This window comes from Nesoenas mayeri (genome assembly GCF_963082525.1).
Source record: "Nesoenas mayeri genome assembly, chromosome: 16".
In the NCBI taxonomy this organism is placed as follows: domain Eukaryota; kingdom Metazoa; phylum Chordata; class Aves; order Columbiformes; family Columbidae; genus Nesoenas; species Nesoenas mayeri.
In genome coordinates, this window is record NC_137562.1 from 12,447,376 (window position 1) to 12,463,543 (window position 16,168).

The following is a 16,168-nucleotide window of genomic DNA, read 5'->3' on the forward strand; positions in this document are numbered from 1 at the left end:
CTTTGGGTGATTACCAAAGAGAGTAGAAAATTATTAGAGCTCTTCCCATCGTAACAGCCAGGCCCTCTGCAGAGCTGATTAGCAAGAAAACAATGCATTGGTAATTAGAGCTGGTTGAAACCCTTTTGGGTAAAAACAAATATTAATTAAAAAAAAAAAAAAAGGTGTTTTTTTTGCACAAACCGGGATTGATCTTTGCAGTTTCAGTTTTGACAAAGTACAGGAGAAGGAGGCGACTGCTTTTCATTCCCACACAGACAACTTTGCCCCCTCCTCCCCATTCCTCAGCTGATTCTGCTCATCGAGAGCCACCGCGCTCTGGAACGAGCTGAAGAGCCCAAGCAAGAGCAGGACATGGGTCCTGTCCACCAGAAGAGGTTCTTCATCTGGGAGCCCAGCTGGCCGGAGCCCCTGCTCTGTGCTGCTGAGCCAGCGCCGCTCACCAAGGGAATACATACACTGACAATTAACACACAAGGTCCCTCTTTATGTGATGCTCACAAAGCCCTACACAAGGGTCACAAAGCAAGGGGACCAAGAAGAGGGCTGTCACACCAGCCAGGGCTCCCTGCTCCTCTCGCCACCAACACACCGCGACCCAAACGCCTCCCGGCAAGACCGGGCAGTTTGATGGTGGCCAACAAGGCTGGTGGGTGTCCCAGACATGGACAGCACGTGTGGTGATGCCAGCCAACCCATCAGACACCAGCTACTGCCTGGTCAGCATCCCCTCGCTCCAATCTCACTGCTGTTAAGAGATGCTGTTCAGCACTAAGGGTTTGTCAGTATGTGCCCAAAGCTCCTTCCAGAGGCCACCTCGATCCCACTCGCTTCGGTAATTTGAAATAAAAGATGTCCCATCGCCTCTGAGCACAAGCAGCGCGGCAGCCACACAGCCGTCCGGCCAGGGAGAAGCAGCAGCGCTAATGAGGCATCATCAGCAGGAAGATGGGGGTTTCCCTGGACCTCCCTCCAGCCACACTCCTCTCCAGTGGGGGGTGACCCCAAACCTGCTCAGGCTCTGCTCCCCTGCAAGCTCCAGGTCAGCACGCACCAGAAAGCCAAGTACCACCAAAATGTAGCTTTTCATGACGGTGAAGGCAACAACTGGTTGACTATTGCAACCACTCAGAGTCCAGAAGAGACCAGAAGCACTGACAAGAGCCCATAGATTCCGGGGAGGCAGCAGCTCCGTGACACCACCCACAGCAATGTCAGAGCTCTGCCATGAGCAGCACCACACCAAAGAACGGTGACTGTGAGTGTGCTCAGAATCCCTCTCCTCCTGGCACAACACAGTTTTAGCCCACATGCCTCAGGCTACCTGGAGATGAGCCAACTGACCCCCTGTCCCCTACCAGGCAGCAGGAGGCTTCCCAAAGAGCAGCCATGGGGGCTGTGCTCTGCACAGCAGGGTCAGGAACCGAGCCAGGTGTCCCAGCACAGCCCACCCTCCCTGGGACAGACACACATCTCGTTTCTGCAAAACCCACCAAATGCAGAGAAAGGAGCGCAGATCCTCCATGCTGGGGTGATCATGGAGACAGATACCTCTCCAAGACGTGGCCACCTACAAGGGCATGCCCTGGCTGCAAGACCTCCATGTCTGATATACTCTGGATACTCACCTGTTGTGAAACAGATGAAAACATCAGGATTCCTACTTAGACAACTAACTTGTGTCCAGGGAGTTCTGAAGCTCCTTGCTGGTCTCCATCTCTCAAGAAATGCAAGAACATTCATTACTGACCCATGAACACATCAGTCTTTGACCTGTAGACCCCCAGGCATTGCCCGGTGGAGATGCTGTTCCATGTGAAGGAACATCTCACCTCCTGATAGCTCTCCTCTGTTCATGGCCTCGCTCATATTGCAAGTCAGGGCCAAACCAGTACTGCCATGAAAAGCAAACCCCAATCTTCCTGCCAGCCCCAGCCTCCTGCTCCCCACGCCAGCACAGCTTGTCTTCATGGGAAGAACTGCGTCAGTCATTGCTTAGGGCCAGTAAAGGCTCATCTTCAAGGGGAATATGAGCCAGGAGGGGAATACATCACTGTATTTGCCACGTGAAATGGAGCTGTCACACACCTGGGTTTTCCCAGGCATCCTTTTTCCACCCAGAAAGCACAGCCAGATTAAAAAAAGGGAAGCTGGCCAACAACCTGGCATTGCCGGCCATTGATCGTGTGGCTTTGCCTCGCCTGCCTAGATACACAGTCACTATTTGTGTACACAAGCCGACATTTCCACCTGGAGCTCCCACGCTCCTGTCCAGGAAGCGTTAAAGCAAAGCTCTAGTTCTCAGCCCTGCAAAGGGGCGAGGGGATGGGTGCTGCTCAGGGTGCTGGGTGACACAGGGGAGGGGGCTGAAGACAGGGTGAGATGCTCAGGTGCAGAGAGGAGGCCATGGGGAAAGCACCCATTGTCAGAGATATGGGGCTGAAGATATGGCAGCTCTTCAGGCTGATGTCCCCTCGCTCTCCAACATCTCAGCTCTCGGGAGGGTTGCATGCACTGCGGGAACATCACGGGTGTCAGGAGACATGCTGGGCCAGAGCCCACAGCCACCAGCCAGCCAACTCGCCTGCAGCACAGCAGAGGAACCCCAAGTAATTTTCCACTGTGACGTTTAAATGAACACGAGGGAACTGGCGGTCGCATGTTCCCCAACTCTTGCTTTTCTTTTGCTAGAAACCTGTGGATTTTTTTCTTTTTGACTTGATCATCTCAGTCCCTGGGACACGCTCTCTGCTTTTACTGATCCCAGCACAAGAAGCCCACACAGCCACGGCATTATCATCATTGTTATCACCACCATTTTGATGTAGAAATTAGTGTCCTCTGAATTTCCCTGAAGTTAAGGTCCCAGCCTTACAAGGACTGCAGCACATGCTTAGGTCTGTCCACAAGAACAATCCCCCATGTAGACATCAGTAGAGACCTCAGCCCACCATGGGCCATGGACCCATGTGGTCTGTAGACACTGCCAAAAACCAGCACCCTGCCAGCAAAATGAATGGGTGCTTTGCCTTCATTTATGAACAACCTAAACCCAACGGAGCACCTCTCCTCGCTCTCCCGCTGCCTCAAAGCTCCTAGAGGCCGCTCTGGGAAAGCTACAGGGGAGCTTCATGCCCTGGTGATGCTAACAGAGCACAAGGCTCCTTCCAGATGTGCCTGGAGATGCCACTGGTCAGAAGCTAGGGGACTCCAAGGGTCTTAAGGTAAACCAAAGCCCTAAATAGGAATCACCAGCACTTTTGGGTCCTGCCACAGATGCGTGACCATCATCCTCCACCTCCTTTCTTCACCTGGGCCCCCTGGCAATACTAACAGCATCCAGCCTTTCCAGCCTCAGCCAGCAGCACTTGCCAGGAGACATGACAACCCCTCCATGGCCTCGCTGCACCCTGGTTGCATCCCTCAGCACAGGGACGGTCAGCACCAGGACTCACATCACATCGCCTTCGTGAGCGTCCCCTTGTCCTCGCCTCCAGCACTGAACAGAGACACTGGTGCGCGTGGGGGGAAGAAAGGTAATTTAAGATAAATGACAATAAACTGGGAAACCAACATCGAAGTTAAAAGTTTCCCATTGCTGGGCCTCCCTGCTCTCTCCCCTTCCCGCCCATCAGTGCGGCTTTACACCCACATTTCTTACGAATGTTTTCCCCTGCCCTCCTCGGGCGGGAGGTCCCGCAGGCGGCTCTGCCCGTCCCCACGGGTTGGCAGGACCAGCCCTGCGCTGCGCCTGCTCCACCTGACCCTGGGCCACCATCCCGGGGCAGAAATGCAAACGGGAGAAGGAGAGGATTTCATTACAATATTTTGGGTTGGTGTTTTTTTCTGCTTTTTGCCCTTTCTATTTCATCTTGTCTGTTGCTCCGAGATGCAACCCCAAAGGGGCTCAAACTAATCCTGTCTCCTTTTGAGGCTCCTTATAGCTCTTTAGGTGCTGTTGGCAAAGGTGGCACTCAGGAAAAAAAGGCATTTATTTTATCCCGGGGAAGCCTGATGCCGAAGAGGGATGCAGAAAGTTGGGAGGCGGCACTGGGGGCGGCCATGGCGGTACCGGCCGCGCATCCCCCGCGGCTGCCGGAGCCCGGGCAGGGACAGCGGGCACCGGACACCTTCTCCGCCATCCCGAGCTGCTGCGCGGGGAGATGCCGGGCACAGAGAGGCTGAGGTTTGGGGTTTTCTCCCCCTTTCCTCCTCCTCACTGAGCCTCACAACGCCTTCCAAGCCGGCGAACGGCGGCTCCCCGGGACGGCTCCGGCCGCCCCGCACCCATCGCCCCGAGGGATCCGGAGCACTTTCCCGTCCGTTCCCCCCCTCCCCGGCACTCACCGGCTCCCTCGATCTTGTCGGACCCGCGGCTCCAGGTGACCTGCCGCGTTTCCAGCTTCACCTGGAAAGTTTTCCGCTCGGGTCGCTGCGACTTTTTCGAATAAAAGAGGGTCATGACGGTGCCCACCTCCAGGCTGCGGCAGAGGTGAGCCGCCTCCGCCTCGCTGGGCGCCCCGGGGCCGCTGCCCGGCCCGGCCGCCATCAGCGCCGCGAACAAAGGGGAGCGGGAGCGCCCGGAGCGCTCAGCGCCGCCCGCCGCGCCCCATGCCCGCCCGCCGGCTGCGGGAGGAGGAGGAGGAGCGAGGAAGGAGGAGGAGAGGAAGGGAAAGGGGCGGAGCGCGGCCCTTCGCCTTGGGGCGGGTACGGGCCGTGCTGCCGCTGCGCGGCTGGGGCCCGCCGGGGCTACCGGGGTACCCTGCACCCCTAAGCACACTCGAGGTACCGGGGGCACCCTGCACCCCAAAGCACACCTCGGGTATCAGGGGTACTCTGCACTCCAAAGCACACCCGGGGCACCGGGGGTAACCTGCACCACAAAGCACAACTGGGGTACCAGGGGTAATCTGCACCCTCCAGCACACCCGGGATACCCTGCACCCCAACATATACCTGGGGTACTGGGGGTACCCTGCACCCCCAGCACGCCTGAAGCACTGCAGGTACCCTGCACCCCAAAGCACACCTCAGGTACCAGGGATACCCTGCACCCCAAAGCACAGGATACAATAGGGCCCTGGCACGCCACCACGCAGCTTGCAAGGGGTCCTGGGTGTGCAACGCACCCCCCTTCTGTCTGGGAGCCACTGGCACACGGTTCCTCGCTGTGGCAACCACGGCTTCCTCTCCATAGATCATAAATCACAGCTGGAGCTGCACTGAACAGGAAAGCGGGACAGGGTGTGCAGCGCGGCCGCAGATGTGTTGGGAGCTGGGGCTCACAAGAGGCTCTCCCGCTCTGCTCTGGCCCCAGCAGGGATTTCCTACAGGGAGAGATTGGAGGGGATGTACCCCTATATATAAATGCATAGATAAAGGTATATATGCATATGTACACAATATATACAGACACATACATACACATGGGTGTTTGCAGGCCCATGGCAAGGCAGCATGCGGCCCAGCAGCCCTTATCGCACCCTCCAGCTCATGGGTGGGTCTGGAAGGAGCGTCATTTGCTACGTGAGGCCCCCATCACCGAGCGCACCCCAAATGTGAGTAGTTCCCTCTGTCCCCACTGCTTCCCAAGCCTTCAAAGGGATGCACGTTAGCACACACGTGCGCAAGTGCACACACACAACCAGCCCTATGAGGTTCATGGTTGTTCAGGGTCCTACTCAATGCTCGGGTATTAAAAAGGACAAACTCACTGGGATGAGAACCTAAACCTGCCCTTATAAAAGTGCCCGGTGTACATGAGCCCTGTGCAGGGTGTGAGGACACTGAGGATGTGCTCGGCCAAGGCAGAGCTGCTGGCGGGAGCCCTGAGGCAGCAGCACAGGACCCTCTGTCCCTCTCCCCCCAGGAAAGTCGCTCCTTGCTTGTGTAACAGCCTCAGGACCGGCAGGAAGTAGCCGGCTCCCAGTGGTCTTAAAATAGCTGAGCATTATGGGCACACCCTTGTTTTTGAGGGCAAAACCTGCAAAGGGAGTGTGGCCATCAAAGAAGCGAAAGAGGTAACTCACTCTCTACTGTCCTTCCGTGCTGATGTCACCGGTGTCCCCAGCCCTGGAGCCCTGGGTGGCTGGCACGTGGAGGTGGTGGTTTGTGATGGATATTTTTTCTTCTCTGAGTTTGATTAATCACTTTTTAGCTTTGCATTAACTTCGTGTCCGTGATGCTGCACGCCGAGGGATTTCACAGTTTAATTTGACAGCACGAGATGCCACTTCAGTCTGTCTGCTGCCCCATTTCGTGACCAGCCAGTCTGTGGGCAATCGTCCCTGGCCCCTCAGGGCAGCAGAAACTTCCATCGTATTCCTGTCATCCTTCTATCCTGCCCCACTCCAGCCTGCCCTGCCCAGGCTTTGGTCCACAGTGGGTCGGATTTTTACTTCTGAAGAAATTCCGCAGATCGAGTTCATCGTAGGGCTGCAGAGGGGATGGGCTCTGCAAGTCTCCCCTTGCAAACACCTCCGGGAAAAGGGTCTTTTCCCCCTCTGAGCGGCCCCAGCACCTTCCCCTTCACAGTCCTGAAACACGGGGCACCGACCTCCCGTATCTTGCGGGATTCACGGAGCAGCTGCATCCTCTGCCCAGGAACAGGCAGCAGGATAACAGCCAGGTGACCTCCGGCTTCAGGACAAGCTCTGGCCTTGCTCAAGGGCTGGGGAGCAAAACCCAGGGAAACAAAACCCCAAGACCACCCCATGGGTGAGTCTGGGGGGTCCCCACAGCCCAGCATCCCTCTGACAGCAGCACCTGGGGTGGATGCGTCCCTCTCCCATCCCAGGGACTGTGTGCCGAGAGGAGGTGCCTGATCCTCATCCAGGCGAGCAGTGCTTGGCATCTTGCAATCCCCAGGAGAGATGCACCGCTCTGGGTTATTTATTGATTCCCATCTGTTCTGCACTGCCTGGGGTGGGTAAATGAGAACCCAGCCCATGGGCTGAGAAAATCACCATCGGAGAAGTGCTTTCTTCATCCCTGCAGAGAGCAGGATCTGCAAAACCCGCAGGGACTGCGGTGCTGAGCTGCCTCCTGCCCCGGGGTGGTGTTAGCAGACACAGAGCAGGGCAAGGCGTTTTTTTTTTTTGCCAGGGATGGAAAGCAGACCTGCCCAGGGCCGCAGAGCGGCTGCGGGAGCTGGCACGGTGCCCGCTGCGTGCTGGGGAGCGGGGGAGAAGCCGTGCCCATAGGCAGGGCTGCCAACCCCCACGCGTCCTGTGCCCCTTCCAAGCGCTGCAAGATCCCTCTGGATTACAAACCGTCACCTGATGGGAAACCCGCTGCAGCTCCAGGTACCCTGTCCCCGCTTCCCGATGTTTTTAACATCCCAAATTCACCTGGTTTCAATTTCCAACCCTGAATACTGGAAGACTTCAAGGGGGACAGGGCTGCGTCCAGCAGGGTTTGCAGCCTCCCCTGGGCCGTCGGGCCCTCTCTGTGATGCACAAGATCCAGTTTAAACCTAAATTTTGCCCCCCCTGCTGGTCATGTCACTGCTGCCTCAGTTTCCCTCACTGCTGAACACAAGCCCTGTTGCGGGCAGGAAGGCTGTACCAGGGCGGCGGCACAGTGGAGAAGCACATTTCCCTGCTAAGCAGCAAAGAGTACGGGGATTTAATCTGGCCAGGTCTGAAGGTGGGGAGGGAAGGCTGTATAAATAGAAAGGATATTTTTATAGGCTGCATTGTTCCAGGCACAGGCAGGTCGGGAGCAAAACGAGCCCCTTTCCCTCTCTGCTGGCATTTTTTCTGCTGCACCTTGGAAAGGCCCCAGAGAGTAAACGGTAACTCCTGCCAAACTGCAAGTTTTTGCAGCCACAACAAAGCGCCTGGAAATATCTGAGCGGGCGGCGGGGAGCAGGGAGCCTGGCTGTGCCCCTCACTCCCTCAGCTCACCTCTCATTTCGCCAAAGCGACAGCCTCTGCTTTCAAGGGACCCCACATACAGACGCAGAGCCACCTTCCCGATGTCCCTACTAACTCACAATCCAGGGAATCTTGCCCCGGCATCTGCAGCCGCCCCTCAGGCGCCTGCCACGCGAGCTGCACACGGACAGGGCTCCAGCAGGGAACAAGCAGTTTCTTGGGAAAAGGGAACAAAATACCTTCACGCAGGGGTTGGGAACAGGAACCCAGCAACTGTGCATTCAAATTGCTTGGAGGGTCGGGCTGCTGATACTTAAACACATTTTATCGCAGGCAGTTTCCCCTGGGGGTGCACAAACCAGAAGCACAGTGCCACAAGGGGAGCGCAGATGGGGGATCTGGGAACCAGGCGAATGGATGGACCACCTCGAGCCCAGCATCAATGTGAGCTCACGAGCAAGCAGCAGGACGGCAGGACAGCCTGGCCAGCTCTTCGTGCACCTACCAGAGCTCCAGAACACCCCACACCGCGATGCTGTAGGACCAGCTGCCTGGCTACGTGACCATACGGACCTACCACAGACCACAGAGCCACCACAACTCACCACAGACAAGCAGCGGTGACAGTCACCCAAAGCATTAAGGCAACACAAGCAGCTGTGGAAAAGTGTTATCCCTTCCAAGAGGCAGCCAAGGCCACGTGCTTTGTTTCAGATCCTCGGCATTGTATTGAACCCACCTGCTCTTAACTCACCCCTGATGAAGACACAACTTCTGGGTCAATCCCAACCCATCTGGTCCTCACCACGGCCTCAATGTCCTCTGTGTAGCCCCGTTCCCACCAGAAAAGCTGGAGCATCACACCAGAAAAGCTGAAGCATCTCACAACAGAGGCTGCAGAAACACCAGGTCCACCAGGTCCCCAGCCCCGCAGGGCCCGAGGTGACAGAACACACCGAACACCAACACTCCGTTAAGTTGTAGGAATTTATTTTAAATAACCTACAGTTGATTAAAAGGGAATTCATGATAAAAATAGAAGATACTTGTTGAGGAAAGGCTGCAGGAAATGGTCTTCGCACACACACTACGCTAACAATGCCTCTAAAACTAATGATTATAGCAAAAAAAGGTTTCACATTAAAATTCTGCTTTTTAATTTTTTAAAATTTTTTTACACAATTACAAAAGAAAAAAATAAAAGCCCTAAAATCTTGATTATTTTCCTTTTTTGGACCGATGCTCATTTCCCTCGAAATTTATTGACCTGTGAAACTTCTTTTTTACACAATAAAATCTTTCAAGTAAAAGAGGGGAGTGGGGCTTAGAAAAAAAGGTGGGTGGGGAAGGTCAAACAGTCCGACAAACCTAAAAAGTGGGTCTTTTTGAAGTGTACAGAACGTGTTCAGAACAAAGGGCGATGGGAATGTCATTGGTTGCCAATTTCGCTTGTCCTCAAACCCCACACACGTCTCCCCATCACACGGCCTCCTCGCCCCCAAATCTACGCGATCTTTAAGATCAAGAAGGAAAACAAAAAAACCTGTTTAAATATTTTAAAATAATTAAAAGAAAGAAAAATTCACATTTAAAAAAAGGAACACTCAAGTCAGGAGGCCGATTTCCCATCGCGCTTCGCTCCGAACAAACGCGGTGGATCTTTGTAATTCATGTTCCAATGTTCCAAGTGACAAATTAAAAAATACTTGGGTGTTTCCATGACTATAGTGACAGCTGTAACAGGTGCGTTGGGCTTCTTACATTTTGTTTATTTGTTAAATTCTGAAATGGGGCGGGAGGGGGAGGGGAAGGGCAGGGGTTAAGGAGTCCATTTTCTATTAAAATATAGAAGTTATTGCAAAACCCTAACTGTAAAAACGCACCAATATAATTGGATTTTGTATACAGTAGCTAAAGATTCCCACGCTCTCAGTGTGATGGTGAATTTGCCTGGCGGAAGGTTGACAAATCCCCCATCCACTTGCCCTGCCTCAAGAGAAAAAACACACAAACCAGACAGCTAGAATTTGGATCTCTGAAACATTTTTAAATAAGTTGTCCATAGGACAACTGGCTCAGCTCCTTTAGGATATTTCCAGGTTATGCTTTCTGCAAGATGTTGGCTGTTTTATCTGATGCTCACTTGCCCCTTTCCTCCCCCTTCCCCAGCATCCAAGGACAAGTAAGGCTCACAGTTTATCAATCTCCCTAAAAACCAGGCTACTCCCCCTTTTTTTTTTCTTTATGTTTTTCCCATAAAATTCAGCTCATTAAAAACAGGTTAAAACTCATAGTCTTCCTCTGCCATGTCGATAGCCCAGGCAAATTTCTCTCGTTGGGTTTTGTTATAAATCTTCTCTATAGGAATTCCCCACTTCTTGCACCTGCAGAAGAGGAGACGCTGTTAGAATCGCAGCACAAGCACTCGGCCCCTGGCTGCACAGAACCGCGACACAACACGTCACCCAGCCCACAACAACAGGCCTCCCCGTGCCAGACCTGCAGGTTCTCCCACCCAGCACTGGGCTGATGTCACACTTGCCTCAAGAGCCTCTTTTTATAAAGCATTTAAGATATAAGGGAAGGCCACAGAGGTCCTTGGCAGCACAGGGGCACTGGTCTCAGCCACAGCCCTAACTGGGTGGACAAAACAGAAGGGATGTGGTGGTTCCTTCCAGCACCTCCCAGGTAAATGCTTACCAAGCAACAGAGATCCTGGGATCCAGATAGTTGAGTTTGGAGGTGCCCAAAGCGATCTGCTTGTTCTCCTCCCTATCTGTAGCCTGAACCTCCAGCTTCATCAGTTGCTCTTCAATCCTTTGCACGGCTTTCTTCTTGCTCTCCACTGTCCTGGGGTGGGGAAAAACAAAATTAAAAAGAAATCAAAGTGTTTCATTCCTAATGCCCTGCGAGGCTTGAGATGGCAGCACTGTGGGAACCCAAAGGGACTGCCCAAGGTAAGCAATTCACCAGCCACAAAGGGCAGCTGCGTCAGCACAGATGGTGACACAAACCACTCAGCACATGCAATTACAAACTGACATTTTCAAAGAGGCAGAGCAAAAATCTTCAGCAGCAGTTTTGTTTTAAAGGGTTGGAAGCAACAGCCTGAACTCTACTGATGCTACACCCACTTTCAAACCAGTCCATTTATGCCCTTGCAACAGTCACTCTGTGACTCTGCTGTCAGAGCACCCCTGCGGCTGCTCTGCAGAGCCCACACAGCATCTGGGTACACTGGCTGCAACGGAGCACAACGCAGAAATGTGCATGTGCAATTGTGTAACTCCTGGCTCCCCACTCATGGACAGGCTGGATCTGCTGCTCTGCGGGGTCCTGGGCACCTGGGTGGCTGAGCACTGGCTGGGGCTCAGCTCGGAGGGCTGAGGGACATGGTGAGGACAAATGTTAGTGACCACATCAGGAACTGCAGTGTCAGACCACCCTCTGGGCCTCAACTTGAAGGCCATTCCTTCATGCACAGAATAAAGAGAGGACAAGAAAGCCTGAGGAAGTCTTCCCAGATCACAGGCTGGGGAACAGAATACAAGGGTGAAGGACCCATTTGGAGAATGGCACAGTCCAGTAACACCAGCCTTACTTTTTAGACTTCTCATCCCTCCGGACCTTGGCATCAGCTTTGGCGCTTTTCAGTTCTCTCCTGGCATCAGCTAACTGCTCCTTCTTGGCATCGATCTAGGAGAGGCAAAACCAGACAGCAGCACTGTGAACAAGCTGCTGACAAGTGGCAGTCACCCCTGGGCAGCACGACCCAGGGTGGGACTTTGTGACCACGTTGAGAATCTACCGGTGGTCAGACTCACTTCTGCAGAACAATTAGGCCACTGGCCCCTCAGTTTGCTGCAAAGCCTAGTGTGGTGAAATATTCCCCTCAGGAAACAGGGCCCCACTCATTTCCAAAGACAAAGTGGTGCTCACACAGCTACAACCAAGCAGGTGAAGGAACTGGCTTGGTCTGGGAATGGCTGACAGCCCCTCCAGGCAGCTTGTCTGCCTCCACTCTATTAGTTCTTCCTTCAAATCCTACATACTGAACGCTGTTAAGGCTTCAGGCAGTTCTTCTCCAGTAAGTTTAGGATTCAGGGAGATTTAGTGTTTTGCAGCCCCTGTTCAACCATTGCCCTTAAACATCCCGCAGGCTCTCAGGTCTTGGGTGAAGCCAGCCATGTTAGGTGTTACAGAAGCAGGGGACACTGCAGTGCCAAACCAGAAGTCTTTATTGTGAAGGTTATTCTAAAGCCAGACCAGGAACAGACCTAACCCCTTTGGACCTCATGGCCTTCACCAGAAACAATCTGCAAAGGAAGAGGTCAAGTCAGAGGGGCATAATGTACCATGTACACAGCCTGCACTGACAGTGGCCTGGGATTCACCCAACACAAGTGGATGCCCACTCTGGATTCTTTATGGGACACAAATCAAAGCTAGACTGCTGCTCTGAAGCTGTAGTGGCAGCAGAACACATAGCTATGGGATGAAGACAGATAAAAAGGGTCTGGTCTTGGTCGTTACAAATAAAAGATGACCCAGATTGAAAGGTGTCCATTTCAGCTCACTACTCCTCTCCAAGCAGGCCCATCCCCGAGGCAGCACTAACTCACTCCTGACAGGGAAAAGCAGGTTCTGCTTCCATTTTACCCCAAGTGAAAGAAAACATAACTCCTGAGATGCAGCATGTAGAGCCCTGCCCCAACCCAAGAGCTGGGCAGGGGTAGGGGTACCTTGGTCTGCAGGTTCATCATGGACTTCTCGAAGGTCTTCGGTGGAGCCCTCTGGTGGTTACACAAAATGGCAACCGCTCTGTTGGCACGGTTATAGGAAAGGATCTTCGCTGGGATGTTGTCATCCGCTGCAAAGCACAAGACAGTGGTGAACAAGAGGGTTCTCCAGGGCTGTGCAGCCCCAGCCACTGTCCCACCAACTCTGCAAGCTGGGTCACTGCAGAGCTGACCTTTCCCTCTGACGGGCCAGTCCCAACACTTCACCCAAATTACAGTCCTAACAGCCTGACCACTTCCACCCTGGGCCCTAACTCTTTCCGGGACAGTTTCTTCGACAGCAACAAAGACACCATCTGTCACTGAGAGGAGATGCAGCAGGACCATATCATTTCACAATTAACAGAAATCAAGTCAGATATTTGGTGAAGGACAGGCATAAACTAGCAGACACACCTTGGTGTGCTCACCAGTCAGTGCTGGGCTGCTCAACTACCCCAAAACACTGCCTGACAGCAAATTTTTGGTGAGACCTCAGCTGTCTGGCATTTGCACTAGGAACACTGCAACGAGGAAGTTGTTTGCAGATATAAGACTTGTGGCTAAGCCAAGAAGGCCAGGTCTGTATTGGAGGATATGATCTGTTCCCCTCAGAGTTTCAAAGACAAGACTTACGATTAGTGAGCTCCTTGAGCTGCTGCTGTAGCGTGATGGAGGCATTGTAAGTACGGAATACCTTGGCTGTCAGTCCCTCCATAAGGTCTTGAAGATGTTTATTTAAGATACTGGTCTAAGGAATCAGAAAGGAGACAGCAATTAGCACTGGAATTGACAATAGCATTTGTGAAATCTTTGGACACGCTGCTGTTGAAGTCACGCAGCTCACAGCTGAACACCAGTGTACTCAGACCAGACCACAACAGAAGGGCCACAACATTACTGAAACCACAGGAAAAGTGAACAAAGAACCAACAAGTATTAGATTAGTATCAAGTACCACAAGTGGCCAAAAAAAAGTTGTCTTCAATGTGGAGGTTTTGGTTCCCACCAGGTAGAAATATGTCTGTTCCATCCCAGGGAAGGTGCTCGAACCACCACAGTGCTCCCATAGAGTCAAATATGCAGATGGCAACTGAAAAATCTGTCACCTCACACAATCATCTTCCCTGAACTCTGACAAAACCTCCCCAAGTCAGAGCCAGCCAGGCTCACCAGGACCAAAGCCCATCGCTTCAGGAACCTGCAGGTACAGTGGACAATACCAGATTGAGACAGACTCTTCCTGCTTTTAGGCTGTTCAGGAATAAAGTTGCCACTGAAACCATTTCTGGAACAGAGCAACTGTTATTGCCCGGTGCAAAGTGAGCCTGTTTGTGGTCCTCTACTACTATCCCTCACCATTGACTACGTGCTTACATTGAGGCGGTCAAAGAGGTCATCCTCAGGCTGCTTGTTCTCCATGAACAGCTGAAGATTCTTGAACACCTGCAGGAAAAGAAAATGGGTAACTTTGAGTACGCAGACTAGACAGCACTAGATAGCAGTAATACATAAGAAAGCAATGCTGCCAAGGAGCTACTGCAACTGTTTTCAGGCAACGGCGACAATGCTGGACATTACTTCCCAGCAGGCAAAGACCCATCCCTCAATAAAACACTTGCGGTGAAGGTTCCTCCCAGCAACAGGAGTTCTGAGCATTCAGTGCCCTTTATCCTCATCCTTTAGATCAAGATTGCAGGAGAGCCAATTCTGCTCTGGCTTAGCTGTCTAACAGAGAGAGACTCCAAAGTTAGCACCTTGCCCTTACTCTCTATCACTATGCCAGCCAAAGAGACCCCTGAGCCCCCTGCTGAAAACCAGCCCTTCTCATTGCTGCATTGGATGCTTCTTACAGTTCCATCCCCAACAAGACTCACTGGGGTAGGGAGAATAACGAAAGCATCTTTGATTATTTACAGAGACCACAAATCCCAGCTCTGTGTGCTCCAAATCCCCAGTTACAACCTTCCCAACAACACACATTTTTCTTCTATAGACACATAATATACAAAGATTTCTAGTTTTACAATAATCAGTTCCCTATTGTAAGCAGTGGAGACATCAAGAGATACCAACACCAATACATTTAAACGGGAAAAATGTTTTCTTCAAACAAGGGAATACGAATTCCAGCACACGCTCGTTTCTATAGCAGTTGTATTTTTTGGGGTTGTTTGTTTGGCTTTCTTTGGTTATTTTGTTCCTCAAGAGGCCAACATTTACTGCGGGTTGTTGTTGCCATCACCACAGTACTTTACATGCAGTGTCTGCACTACCAATAAAAGGGAAGAATATTAACTGACTTATTTTCTGGCTAGGCATCTGACCAGTGAGAAAGCACCCTGTTATTGCCACCAAAACTGTGCTGACCACATTTTTGTGCATGTGTATGTGTTTGTGGAGCTGCCTCACCCTCTTCTCAACAGGGACTTTGTTGTAGTATCGGATGGAATCTTTTCCGAGGAAGTCGAACTCAACCACGTATTCCTGCCCGTCCAGTTCAGGATGCAGCTTGATATGTTCTACTCTCAGGGAGCAGCAGCCCACGGTGTCAGCTGTCTCTCCTTCTTCTTTTTCATTACCAGCTCTCAGGGCTAGCTACATTTATATCAAGACAAGAGAGGTAAACATTTCAAACCATCCCAGTAATGTATAGATGGTGGAAACTTTCAGACAGTGGCCTAGAAGCAACAACATCCATAGGAGAAGAGAAAGGGAGAAAATGAACTTCAGTGGATAAAATTGACACTTCAAAGTTCTAATAAAAACAGCCTTAAGTTCTCTTTAAATCTTTTTTAAATAACCTTAAACTAATGGCACAAATCTATCCATCTTTTTTAAAGCAAGATGCTTTACCAGCTTTCATAAGTAATGGAAATTCATTTCAAAACATCTGATTTTTTGTTTAAGTCAAAGTGACTTCCACGTGAATTCAGCCTGATATAAAAATCATAAAGTTTAGTCGTTCATCTTCTATGATCCTACCTCTTCACTGCATGCTAAAGAAATACACTTTAAATCATGTAGGACACTTGGAGTTATATAAATAATCAAAAGGCTACATATACATGGTTGAATAAAAACATGTTTTAACAGTACTGACTAAACCAAATTCTTATTTTTGAAGAAAACCCTTCGGGGTTCATATGAAACCACAATTATTCAAATCAAACTTCCTTGGTTTACATCAAAGCGTTCTGAACAAAAACTGTTAATTCAGTTGGTCAAGACACCGTACCCTAGCAGGACAACAGCTCTGAGTGCTGGTTTTAAGTAGCTCTAAATGCATCAATACGACTGCAGTTTTCTTTACGCCGTAGTAAAAAAAAATTAGCGTAATTATGAAACCTCATGACTGTGACCTCAAACTAAAGAGGTGACAAACCAGCAGAAACTCCCAGCAGGAAAACTGAAACAGCTGGAGACAAAAGGCTCATACAAACTTCCCAGCAATCTAACCAGGCGATTCCGCAAGCAGGCTGTGAATTCTGCCCCAACTCAAACAATGCTGCC

At 51.6% G+C, this 16,168-nt stretch overlaps 2 protein-coding genes across 4 annotated transcripts in view; both read right to left on the bottom strand.

Moving 5' to 3' along the window:
* PLCG1 (phospholipase C gamma 1) overlaps positions 1–4,549 on the bottom strand; it is a gene marked incomplete at its 5' end in the record, with an annotated part of 45,059 nt that extends 40,510 nt beyond the window's left edge. Inside the window, one exon of the mRNA XM_080354767.1 lies at positions 4,348–4,549. Coding sequence (XP_080210893.1) covers positions 4,348–4,549 — 202 coding nt within the window. The remainder of the gene's footprint in view (positions 1–4,347) is intronic.
* A 4,301-nt stretch (positions 4,550–8,850) lies between these two features.
* The window catches only part of TOP1 (DNA topoisomerase I), a 63,760-nt gene continuing 56,442 nt past the window's right edge, over positions 8,851–16,168 (bottom strand). For all 3 annotated transcript variants that reach the window (XM_080354597.1, XM_080354598.1, XM_080354599.1), the window contains 7 exons: positions 15,068–15,253; positions 14,033–14,101; positions 13,292–13,406; positions 12,620–12,747; positions 11,479–11,573; positions 10,578–10,727; positions 8,851–10,261 (listed from right to left, as the gene is read on the bottom strand). In XM_080354597.1, the coding sequence (XP_080210723.1) occupies positions 10,159–10,261; positions 10,578–10,727; positions 11,479–11,573; positions 12,620–12,747; positions 13,292–13,406; positions 14,033–14,101; positions 15,068–15,253 (846 nt within the window). In that variant the 3' untranslated portion in view covers positions 8,851–10,158. The remainder of the gene's footprint in view (positions 10,262–10,577; positions 10,728–11,478; positions 11,574–12,619; positions 12,748–13,291; positions 13,407–14,032; positions 14,102–15,067; positions 15,254–16,168) is intronic.